Consider the following 26,128-nt stretch of genomic DNA (forward strand, 5'->3'; position numbering starts at 1 on the left):
TAGCTCCTGGCTTTGGATCAGTGCAGCTCCAGCTGTTGCAGCCATCTGGGGAGTAAACCAGTGGATGGAAGACCTTCTCTCTCTCTCTCTCTGCCTCTGCCTCTGCCTCTCTGTAACTCTGCCTTTCAAATAAATATATAAATCTTTTTTTTTTTTTAAAAAAAAGGAAGGACTGGGCATTTAGCCTAGTGGTTAAGACACCAGTTAAGATGCCCATGTCCTGTACTGGACAGGCCTGGCTTTGTTACCCAACTCTCACTCCTGACTCCAGCTACCTGCTAATTCAGACGCCAGGAGGCAACAGTGATGCCTCAAGTGATTGGTTCCTGCCACCCATGTGGAGATACTTGCATTGCATTGCCTGGGCTCTCAGGTCAGTCCAGGCTCAGCCCCAGCCATTGCAGGCATCACGTGATGCCGGTAGATGGCAGCTCTCCCTCTGTCTTTCTCTGCCCCTCAAATAATTTTTGAAAAACAACTTTTAAAGAAAGGAAAAGACAATCATACAACTGAGAGAAAATATTTCCAGAGCATTCAACTTTCAAGGACTTGTACCTAGAATATATAAAGAATTCTTATAATTTCAACACTAAAAAGATGAACGGCCCAATTTAAAAATGGGGAAAGATAGGAACTGACACTGACATGGTTCGATCCGTCCCCCTTGGGTTTCACGACTTCGGGCTCGCTACCTCTGCTCACCGCAGCCGAGGCTGCTGCCGCGTGGGCTCGGGGACGGCACGTTCGGGGCCCTGAGCCTGACCCTGGAACTGACCATCGCCCAGTAAATCCGATTCTGGAATGATTAAAGGCCGTTTTGTCGTCAAAAAAAAAAAAAAAAAGACAAACACATGAAAAGATGCTCACCATCATTAGTCACTAAGGAAATATAAAACAAAACTGCAGTGAGGGTGTGGGCATTTGGCACAGTGGTTAAGACGCCACTTAGGATGCCCACATCACATATTGGAATGCTTGGGCTTGAGTCCCAAGTCCACTTTATAGTCCATCTTCCTGCTACTGCACACCCGGAGAGGCAGCAGATGATGACTGGGTCCTTGTCACTTATGTGGGAGACCTGGATTGAGTTCCTGTCTCCCAGCTTCATCCTGACCCAACCGAGGCTGATGCAGGCATTTGGGGAGAGAACCAGTGGATAGGAAATCAATCATTATGTCTCTCTCTCTAATGGGATATAATTTCTCATCCACTTAGGATCGCTACAACAAAAAACACCCAATAAAAAGTGTTGGCAAGGGTATGCAGAAACAGAAACTCTCATATATTGCTAGTGAAAATACAAAATGGTATTGCCACTTTGGAAAACAGTTTTGCAATTTCTTAAAACGTTATGCTTAAAGTTCCCCTATGACCTAGTAATTCAACCCTTAGGAATCTACCAAAGAGAAATGAAAAACATGTCCACACAAAGACTTGCACATCAATGTTTTTAGCAGCATTATTCATGACAACTAAAAAACTGGAAACATAATGTTTGCTACCTGGTGAGTAGACAGACAAAAATGCATTACATCCACAAAATGGAATACTGTTTGGCAATAAAAATTAGGAAATACTCACATGCTACACTACTAAGGAAACTGAAAGACGTCAGGCACCAAAGACCACATGTCATATGATTTCATTTATATCAAAGGCCCAGAGCAGGCAAACTTATAGAGCCAAAACAGTAGATGGTCGCCTGGGCCTTGCAGCAGGAACAGGGAATAACTGTCAATGGATGTAAGGGATCTTACTGGGAGGATGAAAATGGCACCACTCTGTAAATTTGCTGAAAGTCATTTAATTACTCACTTGAAATAGGGGAATTTTCTGATATGTAAACTTTATCTCAATAAAGCTATTAACATAGAGAAAAGCAGTAGGGGAAACTGGGTAACAGATATACAGGAATTCTGTGCTATCTTTGTAATTTCTCTATAAAGCTAAAACTAGTCTGAAAATCTTACAAATGTATTTAGCTAAAATTTTAAAAGTATTTGTTCAAAGGATGATATCAATATTTCTGCAGTACTTCTCTGTGTGAAAAGACATTTTCAAACACAAAATAGGCAAAATCCCATTACACATCAGCCTTAACAGATGAATAATTGGAATCAAGTTTGACCACAGAACACTAACTTTGAGCCCCAACCGAGCAAAACGCTATCACCCCAAAAGAAGACATTCTTATTAGTAGTCCTGTATTACAAAAAAGCACTCATTATATTTTTAACTTCATCAATAAATATTTGTTGAAATTTGTTTTATCTCTTCTCATATCAGTACCTACAAAATACTCTCAATTTTGCCTTTTGGCCTGCAAAACCTAAAATATTCACTACCTGACTCTTTACAGGAAGCTTGCCAAGTTCTGTTCTATATCATAAACATAAACAGTTTCTTTCTTGAATGTATTCTTATCATTATCTAGCTTTTGGTATAATGCCCTTCTGTATATGCCCTATAAAGATTAAGCCTTGCATCGCTTCTGCCGTAGTACTATTTGCGATTTCCATAAAAAGAAGCGATATTAACTTAATAGCTTAATAGTCTTAGCAAAGCCTCGATGTCATCGTTATTATTGTGACCTTAAAGTGCCAACACCAAAGAAGCAGCACAGTATCCCTAAGATGACCCTCATCAAGTTGTGATGTCACCAGGCTGGGGACTCACTGAAGTCTCTTAGATATCAAGTAGCTCCCGCGGCATCACACCCTGCCTTTGGCATCACCCTGGCACATCACCTTAGTATGGTGTCATATGCTATCACTGCTGTGGCAGAACTGTGCCCTGATGCCACGGCGCCGAGATGTCAGAGTAACTACCCCCCGCTTCTTTCCACTCCCTGGGCGGTGGCAGGGAGGGGGAGGGTAGCCACAGTCGCTGGTTCGAGCTCAGCAGGCAGTACTCAGCTCCAACTGTTGTCCCTTCCGCCTGCTACAGCAGGTCAGGGCCCCCGGGGATAGGACCTTTAGACTCCCGTAACTCTCCTGCCCTGCCCCCGCACCCGTTTCATGTAGCCAACTCAAGGGCCCAGCAGCGACCACCCACCCCGACTCTTCTACACGGTTTCACACGAAGCCGCTCCCCGTACCTGACTCCATTCTTCAGCTGTCATCCTGGGCCAATTCCACCGGCAACTTGACTACGGCGATCGCAAGGGACCCTGGGACTTGTAGTTCCGCACGGCTAGTCACGGAGGGCGGCAAAGGCGCCTCTCTCCCCGGAAATGCCCTTAAACTGCAACTCCCAGAGGCGCCGCGCGATGGGAAAAGAAACAAGGGGACGAGGAAGGTCTGTGATTGGTGGGATTCTACTGGTTCCTTTGACTGGCAAGCGGCGCCAGCGACGTGAGGCGGGCGTTCCTGGCGCTTCGCGGAGATCCTGGGAAAGCGAAATGGAGGGGTGTGTGTCTAACCTAATGGTCTGCAACCTGGCCTACAGCGGGAAGCTGGAGGAACTGAGGGAGAGCATCCTGGCCGATAAATCCCTGGCTACCAGAACTGACCAGGTAAAGTAGCTCTAGGGCCTGTCCACAGCCTGCAGCGTCGCCGAAGCCGTACGTGGCTTTGAGGGCCCGGCCCACGCGGAGGCCGATTCTCTGAGAGGCGCATCCCCGCCCCCGCCGCCCCATCCGTACCCCAGGGTCATCTCGGGACTTGTAATCGGGCTGCAGAAGCTAGTGCCGCAGACCTCAAATATTTTTTTTGGCTCGGAGCTTAACTTGCTGAATTTTGGATAATTCTAGGATGTCTACCACATTTCTCAGAAATGCCGAGGCTTTGAGATATCCACGAGGAAAGTTTTTTTTTTTTTTTTAATAAGATGGAGTAGTGTCTTTACCTTCACTAACAACTGCTTTCAACGAAATGCGTGTAACCGAATGCCTCTTCTGTGCCAGGCTGTTTGCTAAGAGCTGGGAATATTGTCGAGTGGGAAATACAGATACTAATAAAAGTCGCAAAAACATATGTCCGATTACAGGTTGAGGTAACCACTCAGGAGAGAAGTTTATACGTGGGACTTTCAGAACTTTAATGGGACTTTCAGAACTTGTAATGGGAAAGACTTTGCAAAGGAGAGGTGAATTAGACCCTGGAGGATGATTGGGGATTTCCATGGGAAATGAATAAGGTTTTCTATAAGCAGACCCGAAGGAAAGTGAATGGACCTTGGGAAGTGTTTCTTTCTGCCCTCCTGCTGAAAGGACTCTCTGGCTTTCACCATGAGTTTCTGGAAAGATTCGCAGTGCCCTCAGGAAGCCTACAGATGCTTATAGATTGCCTTCTGTTTGATAGGCACCATTGCAAGCCCTGGCAAGACAGTGTCCTGTACTTACGTATCTTCATTTTGTGTCTTTTGGAATCAAATTTGAATCTGGAGAATGCTTTCTCTTCTCTGGAATTTTCCATCATTACTCAACCTGAAAATAGCCTTGTATTTTTCTAGTTTACCTTCCTTCCGGTCTAGCCATATTTAATAATTTAAAGTTAATGTAATAATTCACATGAAGATTTAATAACACTCCGTGAAAAGATAACCATTATTCAGTCAAGGCAAGGGCATAAAAAAGTGGGGTGAGGGAGTTCTTCAGGATCAAGAGACTTAAGGATCATAACCAAATGAACTCTATGGACCTTGTTTGGATCCTGATTTAAACAGACCAGTTGCTCAAGGACATTTACTGGATAATTGGGAAAACATGAATACAGACTGGGTATTAGATGCTATGAAGGTGTGTTAATTTTCATAGGTGTGATAGTACTCTCATAAGAAATTATCCTTATTTTTTAGATACTGAAATATTTGAGGGTGAAAAGTCATGATATGTAGGATCGGGTTTTTAAAAACTCAGCAAGAAAAAGTAAACCAGGTGAAACAAATGTGACAAAGTATTTACTATTAAATCTAGTAGTAGGCGTGCAGGTTTCAACTAGATTCCCTCTGTTTATATGTATGTTAGAAACTTTTTACAATAAAATGCAAAAATACGACTTTATTATGTAGGACTGATTAAGATAGACCAGTCACTGCCTTTGAGAAACATGACTTCACTCCTAGTGTATTTTTTTTTAAAAAAGGAATTTCATTGCCTTCTAATTCTGTATGTGGTGTGTTAGAAATGCTTATATAGATAGCATCAACTAGGATTATGAATGTTTCCTTCCCCATAAGATTCGTGTATTCTTTCTAGAGTATAACTTGAGGTCAGTGTGGTAGTCAAGACTTAAGAGTCAGACAGGAATTTGTGTCCTTACTTCATGGTTGATTGTCCAAGTAGCCTTGACCCCAAGCAGTCTCAGTTTCCTTATCTGTGAAATGGGGATAATAGCCAGTGTATAGGAAGGTGAGGATTAAATGAGATAATGAATGTAAAAATCGTAACACAGTGCCTGACATAAAAGTACATAAATAACATAAAGAGCCAAAACTGTTCCTGCCAAATCTTGGAAGTCAGTTTCATCAGCTTCTTCTGCTCGGAATTACTTAGGTTCATCAATACTGTTCACCCCATGTTACCAAAACCTTGATCTCTCTACACTAGTAAGAAATACGGTTACAGATTACTTACCTGCGGATCCAGTGCTCTCCATTCCTTATTTTCAAACTGTAGATTTGCCAGCGCCAATATTCTGTTTTTCTGCTTCTATTTGTCCTCAAGAATGTTGATTTATTGTTTCTCGGTTTCCCATATAGGACAGCAGAACCGCATTGCATTGGGCATGCTCAGCTGGACATACAGAAATTGTTGAATTCTTGCTGCAACTTGGAGTGCCAGTGAATGATAAAGACGATGTGAGTACTAGGCAGAGTTAATAAATTCCCACTTATCTCTAGACTCCAGACTGGTGTTTATAGAAGCCTGAGTATTAAGCTCATAAGCAAACTTGCAACCTTTATGACTAGGAAGTTCCAGTGTGGCCCAGGTGATCAAGCATGAGTCTGGTGATCGCATTATTCTAGAATGTTAATTTTGCCACTCACACTCTGTGATTTAAGGTGAACATATAGGTTATGGTTTATTGTGGTTAACTTCAAAGACTACAAACTCTTTTTAATATGTGAGAATTTTTTTTATCAATATTGTATGAATAATGAGGGCCTAAATGTGTTTTTCGTTATATAGAGAGACTTGTTGTAATGGTGTTAGTTTTTTTAGGCTTACATTTGTGAAGTATAAGAATGGAACTTTTTGGTAGGCAAAGATTGCTTTTCAAGGATGCTTACTGCAGTAGTAATAACAATAGCAAAGAAAGAAAGAAAAACTGGAAAAATGCCTGAGTAGAGTAAGGTAGATCCATACAATAAAATAATATGCAACCAAGGATGGGCATTTGGCACAGCAGTTAAGATGCCACTTAGAACACCTACATCCCATATCAGAGTTCCTGGATTTGTGTCCTGGCTCCACTTCAATCCCAGATTCCTGCTGATGTGTACCCTGGAAAGCAGGAGGTGATAGATTAAGTATTTGGGTCTCTGTTACTCACATTTGACACCCAGATTGAGTTCTGGACTCCTGGCTACTGTCAGATCCAGCCCTGGCTGCTGTGGGCTTTTGGGGAATGAACCAGTAGATAGAAGACTCATTCCCTCCCTCCCTCCCTCTCTCTCTCTCACACATTGTGTGTGTGTCTTATTTCTCTGCCTTCCAAATAAATATTTTAAAAAACAATATACAACCAATAAAGTTATACTTCTTGAGAATGACGCATACAAATACAACATAACGGTAAGTGGAAATCGTAGAAAACTCAGCTTACAGAACTTTATATCCTCTGATCTCAATCTTGCTTGCTTTCTTTAATTTTATTCTTAAAGCTTTATTTTTTTGAAAGTCAGTGTGACTAAGAGAGAGGGAGAGATAGAGAGACAAAGAAGTCTTCCATCCACTGGTTCACTCCCCAGATGACCAGTCTGGGGCTGGGCCAGGCTGAAGTCAGGAACGTGGAACTCCATCTGGGTCTCCCACATAGGGTGGCAGGGGCCCAAGTACTTGGGCCATCTTCCCAGGTACATTAGCAGGAAGCTGGATCAGAAATGGAACAGCCGGGACTCGAACCAGCCCTCTGATATGGGATGCCAGTGCCACAGCTTAACCTGCTATGCCATGATACCAACCCCTTAATCTTTATTTTTAGCTGATTTAAAAAATGTGCATATTTATAGGGTGCCATGTCTTAAAAATATATCAGTTTCATGTTAAAAATATAATATGGTAGAAAACACATCAGAATTAGATTTACATGTCGGTATGGTCTGAGTTATGGGATGTGAAGGTTTTTTCTTTTTTTACACATTCTGGTTTCCTAGTTTTCCACAGGACTTAAGAAGGAAGAAAAAAAAAACAATTTCATGTTTTAAAACTACTCGCACCCAGCTCTTAGTTACCCCTGCCTAAGTGTTAGCATGGCTATCTGGCTGGTTTTTGTCCTGCTCATCTCTTTTACAGGCAGGTTGGTCTCCTCTTCACATCGCTGCTTCTGCCGGCCGGGATGAGATTGTAAAAGCGCTTCTGGGGAAGGGTGCTCAAGTGAACGCTGTCAATCAAAATGGCTGCACTCCCCTACATTACGCAGCTTCCAAAAATAGGCACGAGGTATGGTTCCACCCCTCGGGGCTACTTTTGTGGAGTTCTAAACATGTCCCCAAAGCATGAGTAGATCTGTGCGTTATTTTCTTCTCTCTTTGCAGATTGCTGTCATGCTACTGGAAGGCGGTGCTAACCCAGACGCTAAGGACCATTACGAGGCTACATCAATGCACCGAGCAGCAGCCAAGGGTAACTTGAAGATGATTCATATCCTTCTGTACTACAAAGCATCCACAAACATCCAAGACACTGAGGGTAACACTCCTCTGTAAGTGACAAGCAGCAATCATTTGCGTTCTTTCTGGCATTTGCCCTCTTGCGCTAGCTCTTACATGTCATTTCTTTTTTATATTCTGCTTATAAATGCAATACTTAGTACTGGCAAAATCATTTTAAAGCACACAAAAACAGATAAAAATAATTTTTTAAAGATTTATTTACTTGAAAGGCATTACAAAGCGAGAGAGGGAGAGAGGTGTCTTCCATCCGCTGGTTCACTCCTCAAGTGGCCGCAACTGCCACAGCTGGGCCAATCTGAAGCCAGGAGCCAGGAGCTTCCTCCGGGTCTCCCACATGGGTGCATGGGTCAAAGGACTTGGGCCATCTTCTACTGCTTTCCCAGGCCATAGCAGAGAGCTGGATCGGAAGTGGAGCAGCCAGGACTCAAACCGGTGCTCATATGGAATACCAGTACTACAGGTGGCACTTTACCTGCTACACCACTGCACCAACCCTGATAAAAATAAAATTTGTGTATCAGCTTGCCACCCAGAGATAGATAGCCACCAATAACATTTTCAAGTATTTCCTCCCAGTCTTTTATATGCAAGTATGTATATCTTACATATAAATGCACATATAGTTGAGCAAAATTGGGGTCATACTGTGTATATAGTTTTATATCTTGCTCTTTTCACCTCATAGTGTACTGTGAGTACGTTCCAAGGTCATTAAATGTTTAACACATTTGTAATGACTATCTGCAGTTCCTTTGCATGGATATGCCATAATTTAGTCTTTTCACTACCACTGTGTATTTAAACAAGTTTGAGTTTTCCACCAGAGTAAGTAATGCTGCATTGACCAACTTTGTACAAAATCCTTTGTACATATCGCTGAATATTTCCTTAATATAGGCTCCTAGAAGTTGCATTGCTGAGTTAACAAAAACATGTTTTAAGACTGTTGCTGTATATTGTCGGATTGCTTCCAGAGGAGTTGTAGCTTTGTACCCTCCCCTCCCAACAGCCATTTAAAGAGTACCTCTTACCTTCTCACCAACACTTAAATTACCCTTTTGCTATATGAGAAATGGTATTTAATAGTTGTAAATTACATTTTTGTCATCAGTGAATTTGAACATTTTTATTACCTATGGCTAATTACATTTCTCATTAAATTATAACTTTTTGCATCCATTTCTTTGTTTCCTTTTGGGAATTAATTTGCTTTTATTCGGTTTTGAGTGCTTTAGATTTGACATGCTAAGAATATTAACTGTCTGCCATATTTGTTGAAAATATTTTTCACGGTTTGTCTTGTTCATGATTTTTTTTTAATAACAAAAGTTTTAATTACCGTGTGGTCAAACTTGTTAATCTTCCCTCATGACTAGAAAGCTCTTTTTCACCCTGAAATTAGTTAGAAATGCACCCACATTTAATTGCAGGTTTTGTTCAGTGTCTCATTGGTTTTGATTGAGGGTTATTATTATTGTTTTGCAGTTAACTCTTAACTCCATTTAGAATTGATTTATGTGAATGTCTGAAGGAAGCCTAATCTACCTTGATATTTTTTTCCATAGTACTGAGCTACTTTTCTCTTGTGTTGGATGTTGACCTTTTTTTAGGAAAAAAAATATTTATTTATTGATTTGAGAGGCAGAGTTACAGAGAGAGAGGGAGAGTCAGAGAGAGAGGTCTTCCATCCATTGGTTCACCACCCAGATGGCCACAATGGCTGGTGCTGGGCCAATCCAGAGCCAGGAGCTTCTTCCAGATCTCTGACGTGGGTGCAGGGTCCCAAGGACTTGGCCCATCTTCCACTGCTTTCCCAGGTGCATTAGCAGGGAGCTGGATTGGAAGTGGGGCAGATGGGACACAAACAGGTGCCCATATGGGACTCCAGCCCATAGGCAGAGACTTAACCCGCTACACCACAGTGCCGGCCCCAAATGGTGGCCTTTTTTAAACAAGAGATCCTCTAGTCTTCTTTTTAGTCTAAAATGAAGTTCAACGATTTGCCATTTGATTTTAAAAAGTGTCATTTTTTAAGATCTTACTTTAGAATTTGTTTTCCTGTCATTCTGAATGATGCCCATGTATTCTAACACTTTGCTCAACAACTTTTCTAGAAAAGCAGGATGGCCTAGAGGAAACATAGGAATCAAGACAGTACAATGTCATGGGATCAGCATAAGATTTAGGAATACCTAATTGCCATTGACCAGCTGTATTAAATATTTATATTATGCAGTTTAAAGCAGTTACTTAGCCTTCTTGAGTCTTAATTTCCTCATCTGAAATATAAGGATAATAATTCCTTCCTCAAGTACAATAATATGTAAAGTGCCTGCTACCCTGCCTGGCAAATTCTTAAGGGCCTGACAAAGGTTAGTTTCCTTCCACACTCAATGTATACTGCTCAGCCAGGTCATCACAAGGAAGAATTTTAACCTCTGATACAACACAGTTAGTGACACCTTGCGAACTTAAAAGATATGTGAATCAGATGAGATAAAAATCTTACAAACTATTTTTCTAAAATTTAAGTCATACAGGTTGCTAGCACCAGATTATAAATTGAAGCTTTTCTAAATTCTAACTTTGACTCATTCTGTATAATGTTTGAGGTGAACCGCTACTGATCTCTTTAAAATGAAGAAATTGTTCCTTAATCTGGTGTTTAGATCCCTTCATCTATTTGTAGTAGAATCACAGTTATGATTTATGATGTGATAAGGCTGTTCCACTGAGTCGTAACTTTAACAATGTTTCCCATGTAAATTGATTTTCCTTTCCTGATTAAACAACTTTCCAGTATAATCACTGTCTAATATGCAGTTTAGACCACTGAGCAGGAGATCCTAACCATTACCTAGAATTGGTAGGACTAATTGGTCTTTGTGGTCCCTGATTTCAGACACTTAGCCTGTGATGAGGAGAGAGTGGAAGAGGCAAAACTGCTGGTGTCCCAAGGAGCAAGTATTTACATAGAAAATAAAGAAGAAAAGACACCCCTGCAAGTGGCCAAGGGTGGCCTGGGTTTAATCCTCAAGAGAATGGTGGAAGATTAAACAGCTTGAGTTTATCCTTACTTTATGTTTTCTCTGTTGTCCCCAATGTCCTGGAAGCTGATATACTTGTGCACCAGGTACCCTCTATGAATCGTGACTTTTTTCACCTTCAAAGTCTTACAAACATGTTGCCTAATATTCCTGCTGAGGTACCTGTTCTAAATTTACAACTTGGCTTTCTAGGCATAGCTGTCAAGATTGTTCTACTGTTGTTGTATATTAGTCTGTATTGAATATTGGTTTATTTGGAATATGTGATTCTGTGTCTGTTGCGAGTCTTCAGCACTCTCCCATGCACTTTCCATCCCCCTGGGAAGCAGAAGAATCCCAGTAGCAGCAGGCCCATCGTCCTGCCATATGGTTCTAGGTAGATTCTCTATGTTCCTCCATACACTTGAAACACATCCTAACTTGTTTCTCAAGTTCACTCAGAGGCCTATGCCAAATATTTCTGATTGCTGGATTTTTCTTTCAATTATAAGGTTTAATTTATTTTTGTTATAGGAGGAATATATATATGAGTGGACCAAATTTTAAGCTGGAGGACATGCTCTAAAGTAATGGAAAGTAATAGCCTGTGGACCATGTATCTTACTGATGACTTGCTTCCTCTCTAAAACAAAACATTGTTTTTGAAAAGGAAGCATTGAAGTTACCTATATTCAGTCATCCTGTATTGAAAAGAATGTTAAGCTTGCTAAAATGATATGTAACAAAAATGTATTTTGATTTGTATTAAAGAAACTAAAAAAACGTTGAAAGAATCTCCCAGTTTTCTTTGAAATCAGTCAGACACTCAAACCTTAAAATCCTTGGTAAAGACAGTTTTTGAGATTCTAAAGTCTTGAACTGCAACTAAAATCTTTAAACATAGTAGTCTTCTGAGTTGCTAATTAAATATACAACAAAATGAAATTAAGTGTAAACTTGTTCAATTTAAGGAAGCATCTTAAATGATTATTACTCATAAAATCTAATGAACTTCGAGTAAGTCTTCAATTATTTTTTAATTTCAATTTTACACTGTCAGTATTGCTTAAAATAAATTCATCCAGGTGAGTACAAATTTGTGTTAATTTTGGGTCAAAGACTTAATGCCTAGTAGCTAAAATGAGATGCGTAAGCAGGAATCATGTTATTGATACACAACTCTTTACATCCATGTCTATTTCATGTTTAAAAAGATGCATTTATTTGTGTATTTGGAAACTCCCCAGATCGCTGCAGTGGCAAGGGCTGGACCAGACGAAACCAGGAGCTTCATCCAAGTCTCTCACATGGGTGACACGGGCTGCTTTTTCCCAGGCCATTAGCAGAGAGCAGGATCGAAGTGGAGTAACCAGGGTATGAACTGGCACCCATATGGGATGCCAGCATCACAGGCTAATATAGCCCTATATCTGTTTCTTAAATTTGTCTTCCTGTGACAGAGAGAGGAAGAGTGTCCACCCCCTTCTTGACTCCGCAAATACCCACAAAGCCTTGGAGTGGGCTAGGCTGAGGCAGGAAGCAAGGACCTCAATCTAGTTCTCCTATGTGGGTGATAGAAGCCAAATTACTTGAGCTATCTCAGCTGTCTCCCAGGGTTCGCACTAGCAGGAAGCTGCAATCAGGAGCAGAGCCAGGTGTCAAAATCAGGTACTGCAGTGTGGGACATGGATATCCTAACCAGTGTCTTAAACTGGAGGCCAAACGCTGGCCCCTACATCAATATTTTTGAGTGCTAATCTTTATATAAATATGCACACTGATCAGGAATGCATCCTTTTAAAAAAGAGTTATTTATTTATTTATTTATTTGAAAGTCAGAGTTACACAGAGAAGGAAAGGCAGCGAGAGAGGTCTTCCATTTGATGGTTCACTCCCCAATTGGCCACAATGGCCAGAGCTGCACCGATCTGAAGCTAGGAGCCAGGAGCTTCCTCTGGGTCTCCCATGCGAATGCAGGAGACAAAGGACTTGGGCCATCTTCTACTGCCTTCCCAGGCCATGGCAGAGAGCTGGATTGGAAGTGGAGCAGCCGGGAGAACCAGCGCCCACATGGGAAGCGGCACTGCAGGCAGCGGCTTTACCTACTATGCCACAGCGCCAGCCCCTCTTTCGAAGTTTTTATGTCCATTCTCAACCATAGCCTTTAAGAAGGCAGAAAGTATCTCCATTTTAGATTAGGAAACACCCAGAGCTAGAGAAACAGTCTATCCAAAAATCTAACTTTCTTGGTTCCTAACCCATTTTCTTTTCTGCGTCTACTCTAAAGCATCAGACCAAATGGAGGTTCTCTGGTGTTCTGAAAATTGGCCATTAGTTATAACACCTACCCCAGTGCTTTTCTTTAAGTTGGCTGTGACATAAAGAATATATATTCCGGGCTGGCATTGTGGCACGGTGACTTAAGCCACAGCCTGCAAACGATGGCATCTCATAAGAGCGCTAGTTCAGGTCCTGGGTGCTCCACTTCCAATCCAGCTCCTTGCTAATGTGCATGAAAACAGCAGAAGATGGTCCAAGTGCTTGGGCCCCTGCCACCCACGTGGGAGAGCTGAATGGAGTTCCAGGCTCCTGGCTTCAGCCTGGCCCAGACTTGGTTGGTCCAGCTATCTGGGGAATGAATCAGGAGGTAGAAGATATCAGTCTGTCTCCCTCCCCTGCCCTCTCTCTGCCTTTCAAATAAATAAATCTTTTTTTTAAAATGCATATTCAGTCCTGGCCCCTGGCTTCTGACACAGAACTAAAATCCTTATAATTTCCCGAGTGATGGAAGTAATAGGTCTTAATACCAACTGCCTGAATCCTTTGGAATTTTGTGTATAAGAGAATCTTTTGGTCTAATGATGTGACTTAATGGGCTTCTGAAAAGCTTCAGGAAAGGAGATGTTCGCCAGAATGATCAAGGCTTGATTAGAAGCTCATAAGTTTCAACCCCAGCCTCCTTTGCCTTGGGAGAGGAGAGGGCTCGAGAGTGAGTTAATAATCAGTCATGCCTGCGTGATGAAGCTCCCATTAAATTCTTCCAACTGTGAGGTTTTATGAGCTTCCAGGTTGGTGAACTCATCCGCATGCCAGGGAAATGATGCACCCCAACTCCACAGGGACACACGCTCCTGTGGACCCCACCCTATATACCTCTTCAGCTGACTGTTCATCTGCATCTTTCCCATAGCCTTTGTAATAAGTCAGTAAGAGAGTATCTTCCTGAGTTCTGTGAACCATTGTAAGCAAACCATTCAACCCGAGGAAGGGATTATGGAAACCACCAATTGGTAGCCAAGTTGCACAGAAGTGTGGCTGACCTTGAGCACCCTCTACTTGGAACTGGCTTCAGAAGGAGGGGGCAGCCTTGTTGGACCTAGCCCTTTGTCTGTGGGATCTGTGTTAACTCTGAGTAGTGTACCAATTGAATTAAATTGTAGAATGCCCACTTGGTGTTCCCAGAAAATTGGAGAACTGTTTGGTAGGAAAACCCTCTAATTTGGTGTCAGAACTTTTGTAAATAAAAGAACCAGTTTTCATTATTAGCATATCCTTTTCTGGTTCCCTGCAACTGTCATTATCATCCTCAATTCTTTTTTTTTTAAGATTATTTATGTATTTATTTGAAAGGCAGAATTAAGAGAGAGAGAGAGGGAGGGAGAGAGGGATCTTCCATCCACTGGTTCACTTCCCAAATACCAAATAGCCATAACATCCAGGGCTGGGCCAGGCCTCAACCTGGAGCCAGGAGATTCTTCTGAATCTACCACGTGGGTGCAGGGGCCCAAGCACTTGGGCATTTTCCATTACTTTCCCAGGCACATTAACAGGAAGCTGGATCAGAAGTGGAGCATCTGGGACGCCAGCTGAGGCCCATCTGGGATGCTGGTGCTACAGGCCCTGCCTTAACCTGCTATGCCACAGTGCCAGGCCCAATCCCTTGAGTCTTGCCAGGCCCAATCCCTTGAGTCTTTGTTTTATCTTTAGCTTCAAAGACAACTGAAATTATCAAGTCTTTATTTGTTGGTTTGAAACTTTTATGAAGCCCTCTAACCTATTTTCTAGCATGTAGACATTGTAAGACAACATTTTTGAAAGATTTATTTATTTATTTGAAAGGCGAAGTTACAGAGAGGCAGAGGCAGAGAGAGCTTCCATCTGCTGGTTCACTCCCCAAATGGCTGCAATGGTGCCCATATGGGATGCCGGCACTGCAGATGGCAGCTTTACCCGCTACACCACAGCACTGGCCCCATAAGACAACTTTTTATACTGAACCTTGGGTTTGCTTCATTGAAATTTGTAGTTTGATACAGTTCGAAGAAGCAGTACATTGGGAATCAGGATTATATCTAGTCTCAACTTTGTGGGATTTTAGGCAAATTATTTTATTGCTCTTTATTCAGAGATTTTACTGTCAACTTTTGAAAAGTACATCTGCTGCTTTCTGCCTCCCACTGAGAATGTACATCATCTCCCAACTCCAGCCCTCTGATTGTCAGGAGTGCACCATCATATGTGTGTTAGAACCCTCTGGGCTGCTGGGATTTCAAAAAATGTTGAGTCCTACTGATTTCAAAGCTCTTTTTTCCCTCTCACATTCTTATTGGAAGTTTATCAAATCTGAGTTACCCATAGGCCAGTGTAAAATTTGCAAATATTAACTTCTCAACAGAAGTACTGGAGAGGGGAGGTATAACAGTACATGGTTTATTAGATAATGGTCAAGATGTACTGTTTGATCCCATGTCATTGTAGATCATTATGATTTTCTCTAGTGCAGTACAAATTCCAGCCTTCACCTCCTACAGTCCACACATTATTGTTAATGACATACAAGAACTTGTTATAGTTAGCAAAACTGTATTCTCCATAAGGACAATGGCTAGCTCTGGTACTGCTCACCATTGTCCCACTAGCAACAGTATCTGGTTGCTAATAGCCATTCAATAAATGTGCAGTGAGAGATTGAATTAACCAACAACTTTGGAGAGAATAAAGACCTGTAGCCAAAAAACTGTTCTGTTGACTTTAGCATACCCTAGGTGTGCCATGCAGAAACAAAGGGATGAAAGAAGTTCCTCTTTGGTGAGAATGAATGATTAAGAAGTTTGAAGCTGACTCAAGACTTTATTGGCACAACCCACTTAAATTTTAACTACTTGTGGCAAGATCAGTACTCTCTTGGAAGTGAGAATTCTGCTCAAGCAGTTATCTGACTGAATGAGCTCACTGAATAATGAAAGATCATGTTCACTGGACAAGAACAAGTTACAGAACAGCTACTTTTAGAAAGGGTGGCAAGGGGGGCCAGTGCTGTGGCGTAGCGGGTAAAGCTGCCGCCTGCAGTGCCAGCATCCTATGTGGGCGCTGGTTCGAGTTCTGGCTGCTCTGCTGCTGATCCAGCTCTCTGCTGTGGCCTGGGAAAGCAGTGGAAAATGGCCAAAATCCCTGGGCCCCTGCACCCACATGAGAGACCTGGAAGAAGCTCCTGGCTTTGGATTGGCCCAGCTCCAGCCGTTGCTGCCATTTGGGGAGTGAACCAGCAGGTGGAAGACCTCTCTCTTTGTCTCTGCCTCTGCCACTGAAAGCAAAGATCTGAAGGTCCAGCTTCACAATGACCTCAGTTTCCAACCTTGCCCCCAGCTAGGGTTTCTGCCAGGGCAACGTGAACTCTCCATTGTTACATCCAGATTTGTCCAGTCGTTCCGGCCAAATTCATTATGTTGATTTCAACTCAGCTTCCAAGCTATCAAAAATACAGCATAGTAACCATCTCCTCCCCCAGGAGCAGGTCATCTACAAATTTATGAAGTATGCTTCTGTGATTGTACCTAAGTCACTGGTTTTGGATCTGGGATTCAGGGAGTGTGGAATTAATTCATCTGGAGCTGCATGTGATATTTGGTGTGTTATGGTATTTTTCAGTGGAAAGGAGTCCAGAGTTTCAGCCAATTCTCAAGGTGATCTGTGACCTCAAAAAACATTAAAACAACGAATATAACTATTCATCACTATTTTGAACAGAAGGGCTAATCGGGACAGAGCTCTGTAAGACTGCCAACAATGCCTTTGTTCCTAGTTGCACCGATCCATCTGAATTCGGGCAGCATAGCGGACTATTACATAGCAGTTTTTTTTTTCTTGTGACTTGCCTCTACATCAAATGGAAGGGAAAATGAATTCCAGTTACGTGGGCATTCAGGTAATTAACATTTTATATTGTTGGTGAATAGTTTTTACTCTCTAAACATTATTCTTAAGACCTTCATCATTTTGTTTCCTGTACCCATCAGACACCATGTATCATAGTGTTGTATTAGTCTGTGAATAGAATTATAGGTGCTTCAAAAATTCAAGAGATTGGCTGAATATTGACACATCAAAGAAAATATATAAGGGGCCAATGTTGTGGTGCAGTGCATTAAGCCACTGCCTGCAATGCCAGCATCCCATATGAGTATGAATTTTAATCCCTGCTGCTCCAATTCTGATGCATCTTCCCGCTAATGTGCCTGGGAAAGCAGCCAAAGATGGCTCAAGCACTTGGGCCCCTGCCACCCATGTGTGAGACCTGGGTAGAGTTCCTGGCTCCTGGTTTTGGCCTGGCCCAATGCAGCCATTTGGGGAGCAAACTAGCAAATGGGAGATTCATCTCTCTCTCTCTCTCTCTCTCTCTCTCTTTCTCTATCTTCCTCCTTCCCTCCCTCCCCCCTCTCTGGAACTCTGCTTTTCAAATAGATAAAATTTTATAAAAAGAAAATACATAAGTCAAAATTTGCTATCTCTTCTCTCCATAGCTCTGGACAATATAATGTTAATTTCCATTTCAACCCACTTTAAAACCTATAGATACTATACCTCAATCATTATATGGCTATAATGTATATAGAAGGGGATTTGCAGTTTAAAATCCTACATGAAAATCTGGATGTGGTAAGAGAGATTCATTACTTCCTTTGGAAAGGATTCACCTTGAAGGAAGGCAGACACAAAAAAGAACAAACTGTATGATCCCATTTCGGCAACACTAATCTCTAGTGATGAAAGACAGATCAGTGGTTGCTTAGATCCAGGGTGATGGTGGAATTGCACGAAGAGGCATGAGGGAATGTTTTCCCTGATGGAAGTGTTCTCTATCTTGATGGGGATGGTGGTTTCACAAGTGTGTCCATGTGTCAAAATTTGTCAAATTGAACACATGAAATGAGTACTATTTCCTATACATAAATGATATGGCAATAAAATTTTTATGAAAACATTTACCCTAGGAGTCATTTAAAATGAAATTTTATTGAGTATTATTTATTGAGCCTTAAAAGATTGATTACACAAATGAAAAAAGTAAGTCTACCTGTAAATTTTTTCAAGGTGGGATGAGGATGAAATATGATCATGAAAAGACTTTTAAACAGGTAAAGAGGTGATATCAATGCATTTTAGTTAATATTTAGTGTTCCTACAAAAATGGTATGTCTTCATTAATGTGAAGGGTACCAACAGTGACACAGATCATTTAAATAGTCGAGATAATCCAAAATAGATCTTAAATGTTCATTTAAAACACTTTCTTAGTCTGCTCCTTCAGAGTAGCTAAGATCAGACACAACTGATAACATAATAGCTTATTCAAAGCCAAATTCTACATCACCTATGATATCAACACTTTGTATTCACTGTGGGAAAGCGATTTAAAATCATTTACCTCTACCTTATCCGGCCTTTAAAAGTTGGGTGATCTTTTGAAACTTGTTATGCTTAGATATTGAAGATGAATGAGGGTGATTCCTTGGAAAACCTAACATGACACATGAGGTGTCAATTATACGACCTTGTTTTAAATGCTGTGTAACAATTACCAGGTACCCTTTACTAACTCTCCTCTGTTGTTTTTGGAGAACTTTTTTTCCAATCAATGAGATAATGCTGTTGAGTTCTCTTAGTGCTAAGTGCAAAAATGAATGGGGAAGCCTGACAACTCACCTAGAAGTGATATTGAATTTCATTAATGCCACCTTGTCATGTACATATGTGGAATGTAACCAAGTCGAGCTAAAAATAGAGAAAAAAGATTTTATGAAATATAACACAGATGCTGATGCAAAATTCTTTCAACTGAGTTAGAAATCACTTGCCTTGTCATGTGTAATGCATGCATGTTAGTTACAGTTGTAAGTACTCTATACTAGTCATACAGGAACCCTTGCATTTATTTAGTTGCTATCTTGACCCATTTGTTTTGGAATCATGGTAAGGATGAGCACCTTGTTAGAAGAGGGTTGGTCAGAACTGAGAGAGGACATGGGGATTGGTTAGGGGAACTGAATTCCAAACACCAGTAATGGGTTCCGCAGTGATCATGAATGATGCACTTGGGGCCCAAGCCTATGGCTTGACCACTCGCTTTTTCTCATCACGCTGGGATTCGGCTGCAATCCCAGGCTCTGGCTCCAGCACTGGTTCTGGCTCTAGCTCGATCTCAAGCTCAGGCTGCAGAACAGGCCCCTGTCTTTGGACACCTTCTGGCCCCGAGGCCAGCTCATGGTCTGGTTCCATGATGGTGGCAGGGTCGGTCTCATGAGTGGAAGGTGGCAGAGCTGCTTCTAGCTGAACAACGTCTTCAGTCGGCATGGCTTCAGTCCCTGCACGTTGGGTTTTTTGGGTCATTGGTCTGGAAGAAAGAAATCCCAGAAAAGCCAAGTTAGCAACATCCTAAGTCTAAAATTTCACTCTGTAGCTCCAATGACAAACGTCCCAAAGCTACTCAAGTCATCTGTTATGTATGATCTTCTGACTCACTTTCATACTGTTTGTGTCCCTAGTGGGATTGAGAAAGCTTAGGTCTTGACAATGAAATGAAAGTTCAAGACATACAGACTAGTGTTTAACAGGTGGAAAACTAATGTCAGGATGAAAGAGTCTAAAAATCTAAGGCGCTTTTTGAGGATCAAATGCACAGTTCTGATGCATCTGTATCCCCCACTCCATCTAGCACAGTAGTTGGCACCTGCTCAGTACCCAATACATACATGGGGGAGCAAGGTGATGGAAGGGTGGCAAATGAACAAACGTGGTCTCCACTAGAGAAGAAATAGAAGAGTGGTTAATAGCATGGGCTGTGGGGAGGCTTCACTCTGATCCCCATGGGCTCTAGGTACTTGTCCTTTCATGGCCCTCTTATTCCATAAAAAGTATTTAAAATTATTAACGACTTTGCAAAAATTGAAAGAAACAATAAAAAAGGAAGGAGGAGCATGGGCAGGAGGGAGGGTAGGGTGAGAAGTATCACTAGGCTTCTAAATCTGTATATATGAAATTTGTTTTCCTTGTATAAATTTTTAAAAATATTATAATGGTTGGCATAAAGACAAGTACGTTAATATAGTAACACATTTTCCTGAACCTAAAACAGTTGTGGTGGTTCAATGAGTCTGTTATACATCAAGTGGGTAGAACAGAGTTTGGCACAAAGGACTCAGTAAATGGTGGCCTTCGTGATTCTTTTTGTAAAAGCAATGAGAGTGAAGAAAAAGCTGCTTCTGATATTTCTTGCTGCAAGGAGCGCTGTGTAAAAGAGACAGGCCAGAGAAATATTTGCACTTGGGTGAAGACAACAAAATAAGGGCTTACTCAAGTTCTGTGGTGGCTTTAGTATTCCTCTTCCTGTCCTTGGCCTTTGATTTGTTTCTGGCGAAGCATACCACAGAGGCGATGATGGCAGCACCCACAAGGGTGCCTATTAAGGCACCGATGATGATCCCAACTTCCGGATCTGGAAGACACGAGCCGATAGTCAAGCGGAATATCCTGTCATCTGACACATGTGTGTTTGTGACTAGTGGGGGAGGTTTGGGACATGCACATAGCAGGAAAGGGACTTGCATACGTGAGTTGGATTGCAAACTCCTAGAACTCTGCCAACTGGGCTCATTGTGGAAGACAGCTTGACTTGATCGTGCAGCTTAACCCCTGGCATTTACACTCACGATGAAAAAAAATATATATGCCCGCCCTGGGGAGGCAGGGTTGCTTCCAAAATGGGGTTTAGGGAAGTCTTCAGTGTACATTCGCTTGAACAGAGAGTGACACCATGGAGTGACAGTGAGTCCCTAGAGATATGCCTCTGCAATAGGTCCCTCTCAAGACCATGCTCATCAAGGAGCCTCACACCTTCTCCTCAGCAGGAAGGAAATGCCCATTTCCGTAGTAGACAAGCAGCTGGTGAGAAAAGCCATCCAGCTGAGCGCAACGCCTCCAAGGTGGTGTCCCTGAGAGACCATGTCTGGGGAGGAAGCCAGCCCCCTCCCAGGCTGCCTCCCCTCCTACAAGGACAGACAGCTGATGTCTTGAGAGGAGAGGCTGGGTGAGTCGCCATTTCTTTTAACTGTTCATGAAGAATTTTTTTTATGATTTATTCATTCATTTGTAAGTCAGAGTTACACAGAGAAAGAGAGGCAGAGAGAGAGAAATAGAGAGAGAGAGAGAGGTCTTCCATCCGCTGGTTCACTCCCCAATTGGCCACAACGGCTGGAGCTGCATCAGTCAGAAGCCAGGAGCTTCTTCCGGGTCTCCCAAGAGGGTGCAGGGGCCCAAGGACTTGGACCACCTTCTACTCCCCCCACCTCCAGGCCATAGCAGAGAGCTGAATCGAAAGTGGAGCAGCCAGGACTCGAACCAGCACCCATATGGAATGCTGGCATTACAGGCAGCAGCTTTTTACCCGCTATGCCATAGCACTGGCTTGTTCATAAAGAATTTAAGAAGTCAAATACTGCTACTGAGCTTCTAAGAACAATAGCAGCCCTCTGCTCCATTCCTCCCTGTCTCTGAGTCTCGTTCACTGGGGAAAACTACTCCTAACCTTAGTTTGAATCTTCTGGCCCTCATCTTTCTGTTGATGCTTGTTCTGATGCGTCCTTCCGTTTCATCACTTCCTCCCGACTTCCTACTCTGGAAGTTGGAGATGAACTCTGTGACACCACTCTCCTCATACCCCATCATATTCTCCTCTAGAGTTAGTTATATCTTAACTTGTCCTTAGAGTTTCCAGGATTCTGACTAGGTAAAAATGTGTTCAAAGCTGATTCTTCCTTGTACAACATTTTTTTGAAAATTTCCCTGAGGTTAATAATCCTCATTAATCCCAAATCCTCATTTGGGGATTTGTTGAGATACTTTTTAAAAAAATTTTTTTAAAGATTTATTGATTTATTTGAAAGTCAGAATTACACACAGAGAGAGGAGAGGCAGAGAGAGAGAGGTCTTCCACCCTCTGGTTCACTCCCCAATTGGCCGCAACAGCCAGAGCTGCGCTGATCCAAAGCCTGGAGCCAGGAGCTTCTTCTGGGTCTCCCATATGTGTGCAGGGGCCCAAGAAATTGGGCCATCATCTACTGCTATCCCAGGCCACAGCAGAGAGCTAGATCGAAGTAAAGCAGCCAGGACTCAAACCGGCGCCCATATGGGATGCTGGCACTGCAGGCAGCGACTTTACCCGCTATGCTACAGTTCCAGCCCCTCTTTTTTTTAATGCATCATCACTCATCCCAAAATTTCCAACAAAACAATTCATTTCCATAGATTTGAACACATCAGATTCTCCATTTCTTCTGTTTTCCCCTCAAACACATCCTTCCTGGAATCCTCACTCCCTCTTCCCCCACATGGCCTGGTTGCCCTCCTGCGTCTGCTCTCTCCTGTCATCATTTGGCGTCCATATTTTCTAGACCAACAGGCTTTGCCAGTTCCTTCAAGATCCAGTCCAAGAGGCGCCATGTTGGTGAGGCCGGCCCCAGTTCTTTATGCATCATTGTTAGTTCATTGGTGGCCTATAGACCCTGCACAGGCCTCTCCCAGAGCATTTAGCATGTTTCCCTCGTTTATTTATTCTTCTAGTTGAACTGTGAACTCCTTGAATGTAGAACAAAGATCTTCCTTAATTTCTGTATCTGCATCACCTAGGATGGTCTTGGCACATAGTAGATCCCCAATAAATTCTTGAGGAAGAAAGAAAGGGAGGCAGGCAAATGCTGAGTAGCACTGGAAGGATTAGGAAGGGGGTGGGGCCCAAGCCCCAGTCTGATGGGTGTCTGTAGGTGCGGTGTGAGTATGCATCTGGGAAGGCAAAAAGAGATTGGAGGAGACCTGAAGAAAGACAGCAGGAGTGACTAAAGGAAGATGGCTGCAAGTGAGAGGAGAATGAAGGAACAAGCTTCAGGGTACACGAAAGGATGGAAGCCTAGCTTCACCCGGAGAGCTATGTCATCCCAGGGAACCTGCTACCCTTGGAAAGGGCTTATATTGAAACCCAAATCCCAAGTAAGTTAGAAGACAACGCAGAGACAAGATCCCAGATGTTGATGAAATGATTCTCGAGAGGTGAGGTGAGACAGCCTTTGTAAGGGTTTCTCCTGGATGGCCCGGCTAGAACAATTCCAGAAGCCTTAAGGCTTATGCTTAGGGAGTAAGTAAGCACCTTTGAATGGGAAGATTGAGGTTCAGAGGCATCCCAGCTCTACCAGCTACTTCCTGGGCAACCCTGGGCAAGTCTTTGACCTTCCTGAGCTTGTGTGTCCTCCTGAGGAACGAAAGGCTACCGACTGGATTCTATCCCCTAGATAGCGTGTTTGGAAAGATTGAGACAATGCTCACCCAGCACGCAGCCGACTGTCTGGCATCCATTTTGTGCTGCACAAATACTAGCTTTGGAGGTGTGTGTGATCACTACTATTCTTATAAGAGGCACCTCTTAAAGCAGTCAGGGACTGGACAAGTTTGCAAGCCATGTACGCATCACATAAATAGCTACAGTGTCATCTGGACCTACCACCAGCATCACAGAGAGAAATTCAGTCCAATATGATCAATAAGCTTGCTGTTTTACATATCAAATAGCAAGGCCAACTTCCTAGAGGTTTTGTGACGCTTAAACAAATTGCTTTTTGTAAAGGATCTAGGGCAGTGTGTGGGATACATTCAGTATTGTCTAAGCACTAGACAGCGGGATGGTCGTTCATCATATCAGCCTGTAAATAATGCACACAAGACCCTCGGAGAGGCAGGACTGATTAGCCAGAGATCCCGATTCATTTACTTGGCTGACAGGCCCAGGCCCCATAACTTAAGGAGGAAACTGTTGAAGTTGTATAGTCAACTCACGTGAAGAGGTTAGATCAATTTCACAGGAACTGTTGCCAAGCATGTTGATGGCAGTGCACTGGTAATAACCTTGTTCAAAATTTGTCAGATTGCCGATATCCAAAATCCCAGTGGCTGGGTCTGTCGAAATCAGGAAACGGACTTCTGAGATCTCTCGTGAGGGGCTAGATCACATCAGTGTGACAGAACACGTGGCACCCGCCCACTTCCCCACAGTGGTCTCCCCTCTGTTGAGGCATCCAGGGTCCAATCTGGCCCCTCAGGACTGTTCCCAAGGCAACCCACCTGGGACCATGCCTATATTCCCCTCCGTATTCACCACCTCTTGCTTCTAGAGTAGACCATACCACACTCATCATGCTGGAAGTTGTTCTTTTTAAATCCCACCCCATCCCCCAGCCACCTAAGGGCAGATCTCCCTGGACAAGCAAGGAGCCACACACTCATGCTGTCAGCCACACCCCAATGCCAGGCCTTCTCGGGAGCCGCCAAAGGCTGTACTTACTGAAGCTCTCTTTCACTGGCACGATGTTTGTTCCCTCAAGTTTATACCAGTAGTACACAGGGGATGGTGTTCCAAGTGCAGAGAGACATGAAAGAGAGATAGCATGGCCAGCTTCTGGTCTTCCTTGGATGCTACAAAAGGGCTTAGAAGGTTTGACTGTAAAGCAATGACAAAGAGTGAAATTCTTGCAGGATGAATGCCAGTCTCTGACAATTGCAGACACTTCCTCATTTACATTTTGCATAATATATATTTTTAAAGAAATCTAAAAACCCATTGGACAGTTTTATGATTATACCACCAGGTGGCAGTAAAGCACTTCAAGTGCAGGGACCTCTAGCCAAGGCTATTAAGATTCAAATAGTGTCTTCTCTGTCTGCCTCCTCCCCAAGTCTACAACCACGAATTTTGGCATTGTATCTAAAAACATGCCTTTATTAAAACAGCCAAATGTGGGCCCGCCATTGTGGTGCAGCAGGTTAAGTTGCTGCTTGCGATACTGGCATTCCATATCACAGTCCTGGTTCCAGTCCTGGCTGCTCTGCTTACAATCCAACATTCCTGCTAATGCACCTGTGGAGGCAGTGGGTGGTAACCCAAGTGTTTGGGCCCCTGCCACCCACGTGGGAGATCTGGATGGAGTTCCAGGCTCCTGGCTCAGCCCTGGATATTACAGCAACTTGTGAAGTGAACCAGCAGATGGAAGACATTCTCTCTCTCTCTCTGCCCCCCCTTCAAATAAATAAATAAATAAATCTTTAAAACAGCCAAATGTAAGCAAACACTGTGAGAAGCCTGTCATGGCGTGGCTATCACAACACGAAAACGACTAGGAGCATAGTTTATACTTTAAAAAGCATAGTTTTAAAGGAAAATAGAACCCTTAAATACTTTGAGGTCACCTGTTCTTTTGCAAAATTGGTTTTTTATTGATGCTGTACTATTCTTTTCCTTTAGGAGGTTGTTTTTGTTTGTTTGTTTGTTTGTTTGTTTTAGCTTTTATTTAACTGCAGGTGGCGCAAAACAGATGGAAGGTTTAGATGTGCCCGCGACCCTCAACAGTAGGGGAAGCCCATTTCTCGGGGCGGGGGTTGGGGGTGGGGCTGGGGAAGGGGCGTAGCTATACAGCGCCGAGACCTTCATTCATCTTTCCCTCTGCGCGCATTTAGTGATGTGCCTTCTGTGTGCCTGACACTGCACCAGGCCCCAGGAGCCCAAACGCGCATTTAACACCATTCTGAAGTGGGATGGGGGAGTGCTGAGAGACGACGTTAGAGAATGGTAGAGGCCACATCCTGGAGGGCTACTGAGAGCAGAGGGCCTGAGGAAAGAGCCAAAGCAGGGGAAGTGGTGATCACGGGCATCTTAGCATTTTCCGTGGATTAGCGCCAAGACAGGCGTGCCTGAGCCAAGGAAGGAGAGGAGACAAATTCGAGAGGTATTGAGAAAGTAGAATCAAGCAGATGGCCACCACCTGCATATGGAGGGGGAAGCCGAGGGTGGGGCCCACGGGGAGGAGTCCGAACCGCCAGCCCCAGCGATAAACAACGCAGGAGGAGGAGCACGGGCTAGGGGCGAATGGGGAGGCGGGAGGGGCGGTGAG

The 26,128-nt window shown here is 43.0% G+C and overlaps 3 protein-coding genes across 5 annotated transcripts in view; 1 reads left to right on the top strand and 2 right to left on the bottom strand.

The window, feature by feature from the left end:
• The window catches only part of ATG4A (autophagy related 4A cysteine peptidase), a 67,433-nt gene extending 61,597 nt beyond the window's left edge, over positions 1-5,836 (bottom strand). Inside the window, exon 1 of one of the 2 annotated variants that reach the window (XM_008272859.4) lies at positions 5,576-5,836. In XM_008272859.4, the coding sequence (XP_008271081.1) occupies positions 5,576-5,597 (22 nt within the window). In that variant the 5' untranslated portion in view covers positions 5,598-5,836. Of the gene's footprint in view, positions 1-3,097; positions 3,238-5,575 lie in introns of those variants that run through there. The other variant, XM_008272860.4, reaches the window with a different exon arrangement.
• On the top strand, positions 3,233-11,653 carry PSMD10 (proteasome 26S subunit, non-ATPase 10). 2 transcript variants are annotated; one of them, XM_008272861.4, is made up of 5 exons: positions 3,233-3,514; positions 5,701-5,799; positions 7,457-7,603; positions 7,699-7,865; positions 10,739-11,653. In XM_008272861.4, the coding sequence occupies exons 1-5, from the start codon at positions 3,233-3,235 to the stop codon at positions 10,890-10,892; spliced, it is 849 nt and encodes a 282-aa protein (XP_008271083.3). In that variant the 3' UTR covers positions 10,893-11,653. The 2 variants fall into 2 exon arrangements, with proteins under 2 accessions (XP_008271083.3, XP_008271084.3); XM_008272862.4 differs by having other exon boundaries at positions 7,699-7,786.
• Positions 11,654-18,148: 6,495 nt separating this feature from the next.
• The window catches only part of VSIG1 (V-set and immunoglobulin domain containing 1), a 37,435-nt gene continuing 29,455 nt past the window's right edge, over positions 18,149-26,128 (bottom strand). Inside the window, exons 4-7 of the mRNA XM_008272858.4 lie at positions 24,526-24,681; positions 24,021-24,140; positions 20,493-20,634; positions 18,149-19,533 (exon numbers count right to left, since the gene is read on the bottom strand). Of these exons, the coding sequence (XP_008271080.3) occupies positions 19,248-19,533; positions 20,493-20,634; positions 24,021-24,140; positions 24,526-24,681 (704 nt within the window). The 3' untranslated portion in view covers positions 18,149-19,247. The remainder of the gene's footprint in view (positions 19,534-20,492; positions 20,635-24,020; positions 24,141-24,525; positions 24,682-26,128) is intronic.

Source organism: Oryctolagus cuniculus, chromosome X, assembly GCF_964237555.1.
Source record: "Oryctolagus cuniculus chromosome X, mOryCun1.1, whole genome shotgun sequence".
Classification (NCBI taxonomy): Eukaryota; Metazoa; Chordata; class Mammalia; order Lagomorpha; family Leporidae; genus Oryctolagus; species Oryctolagus cuniculus.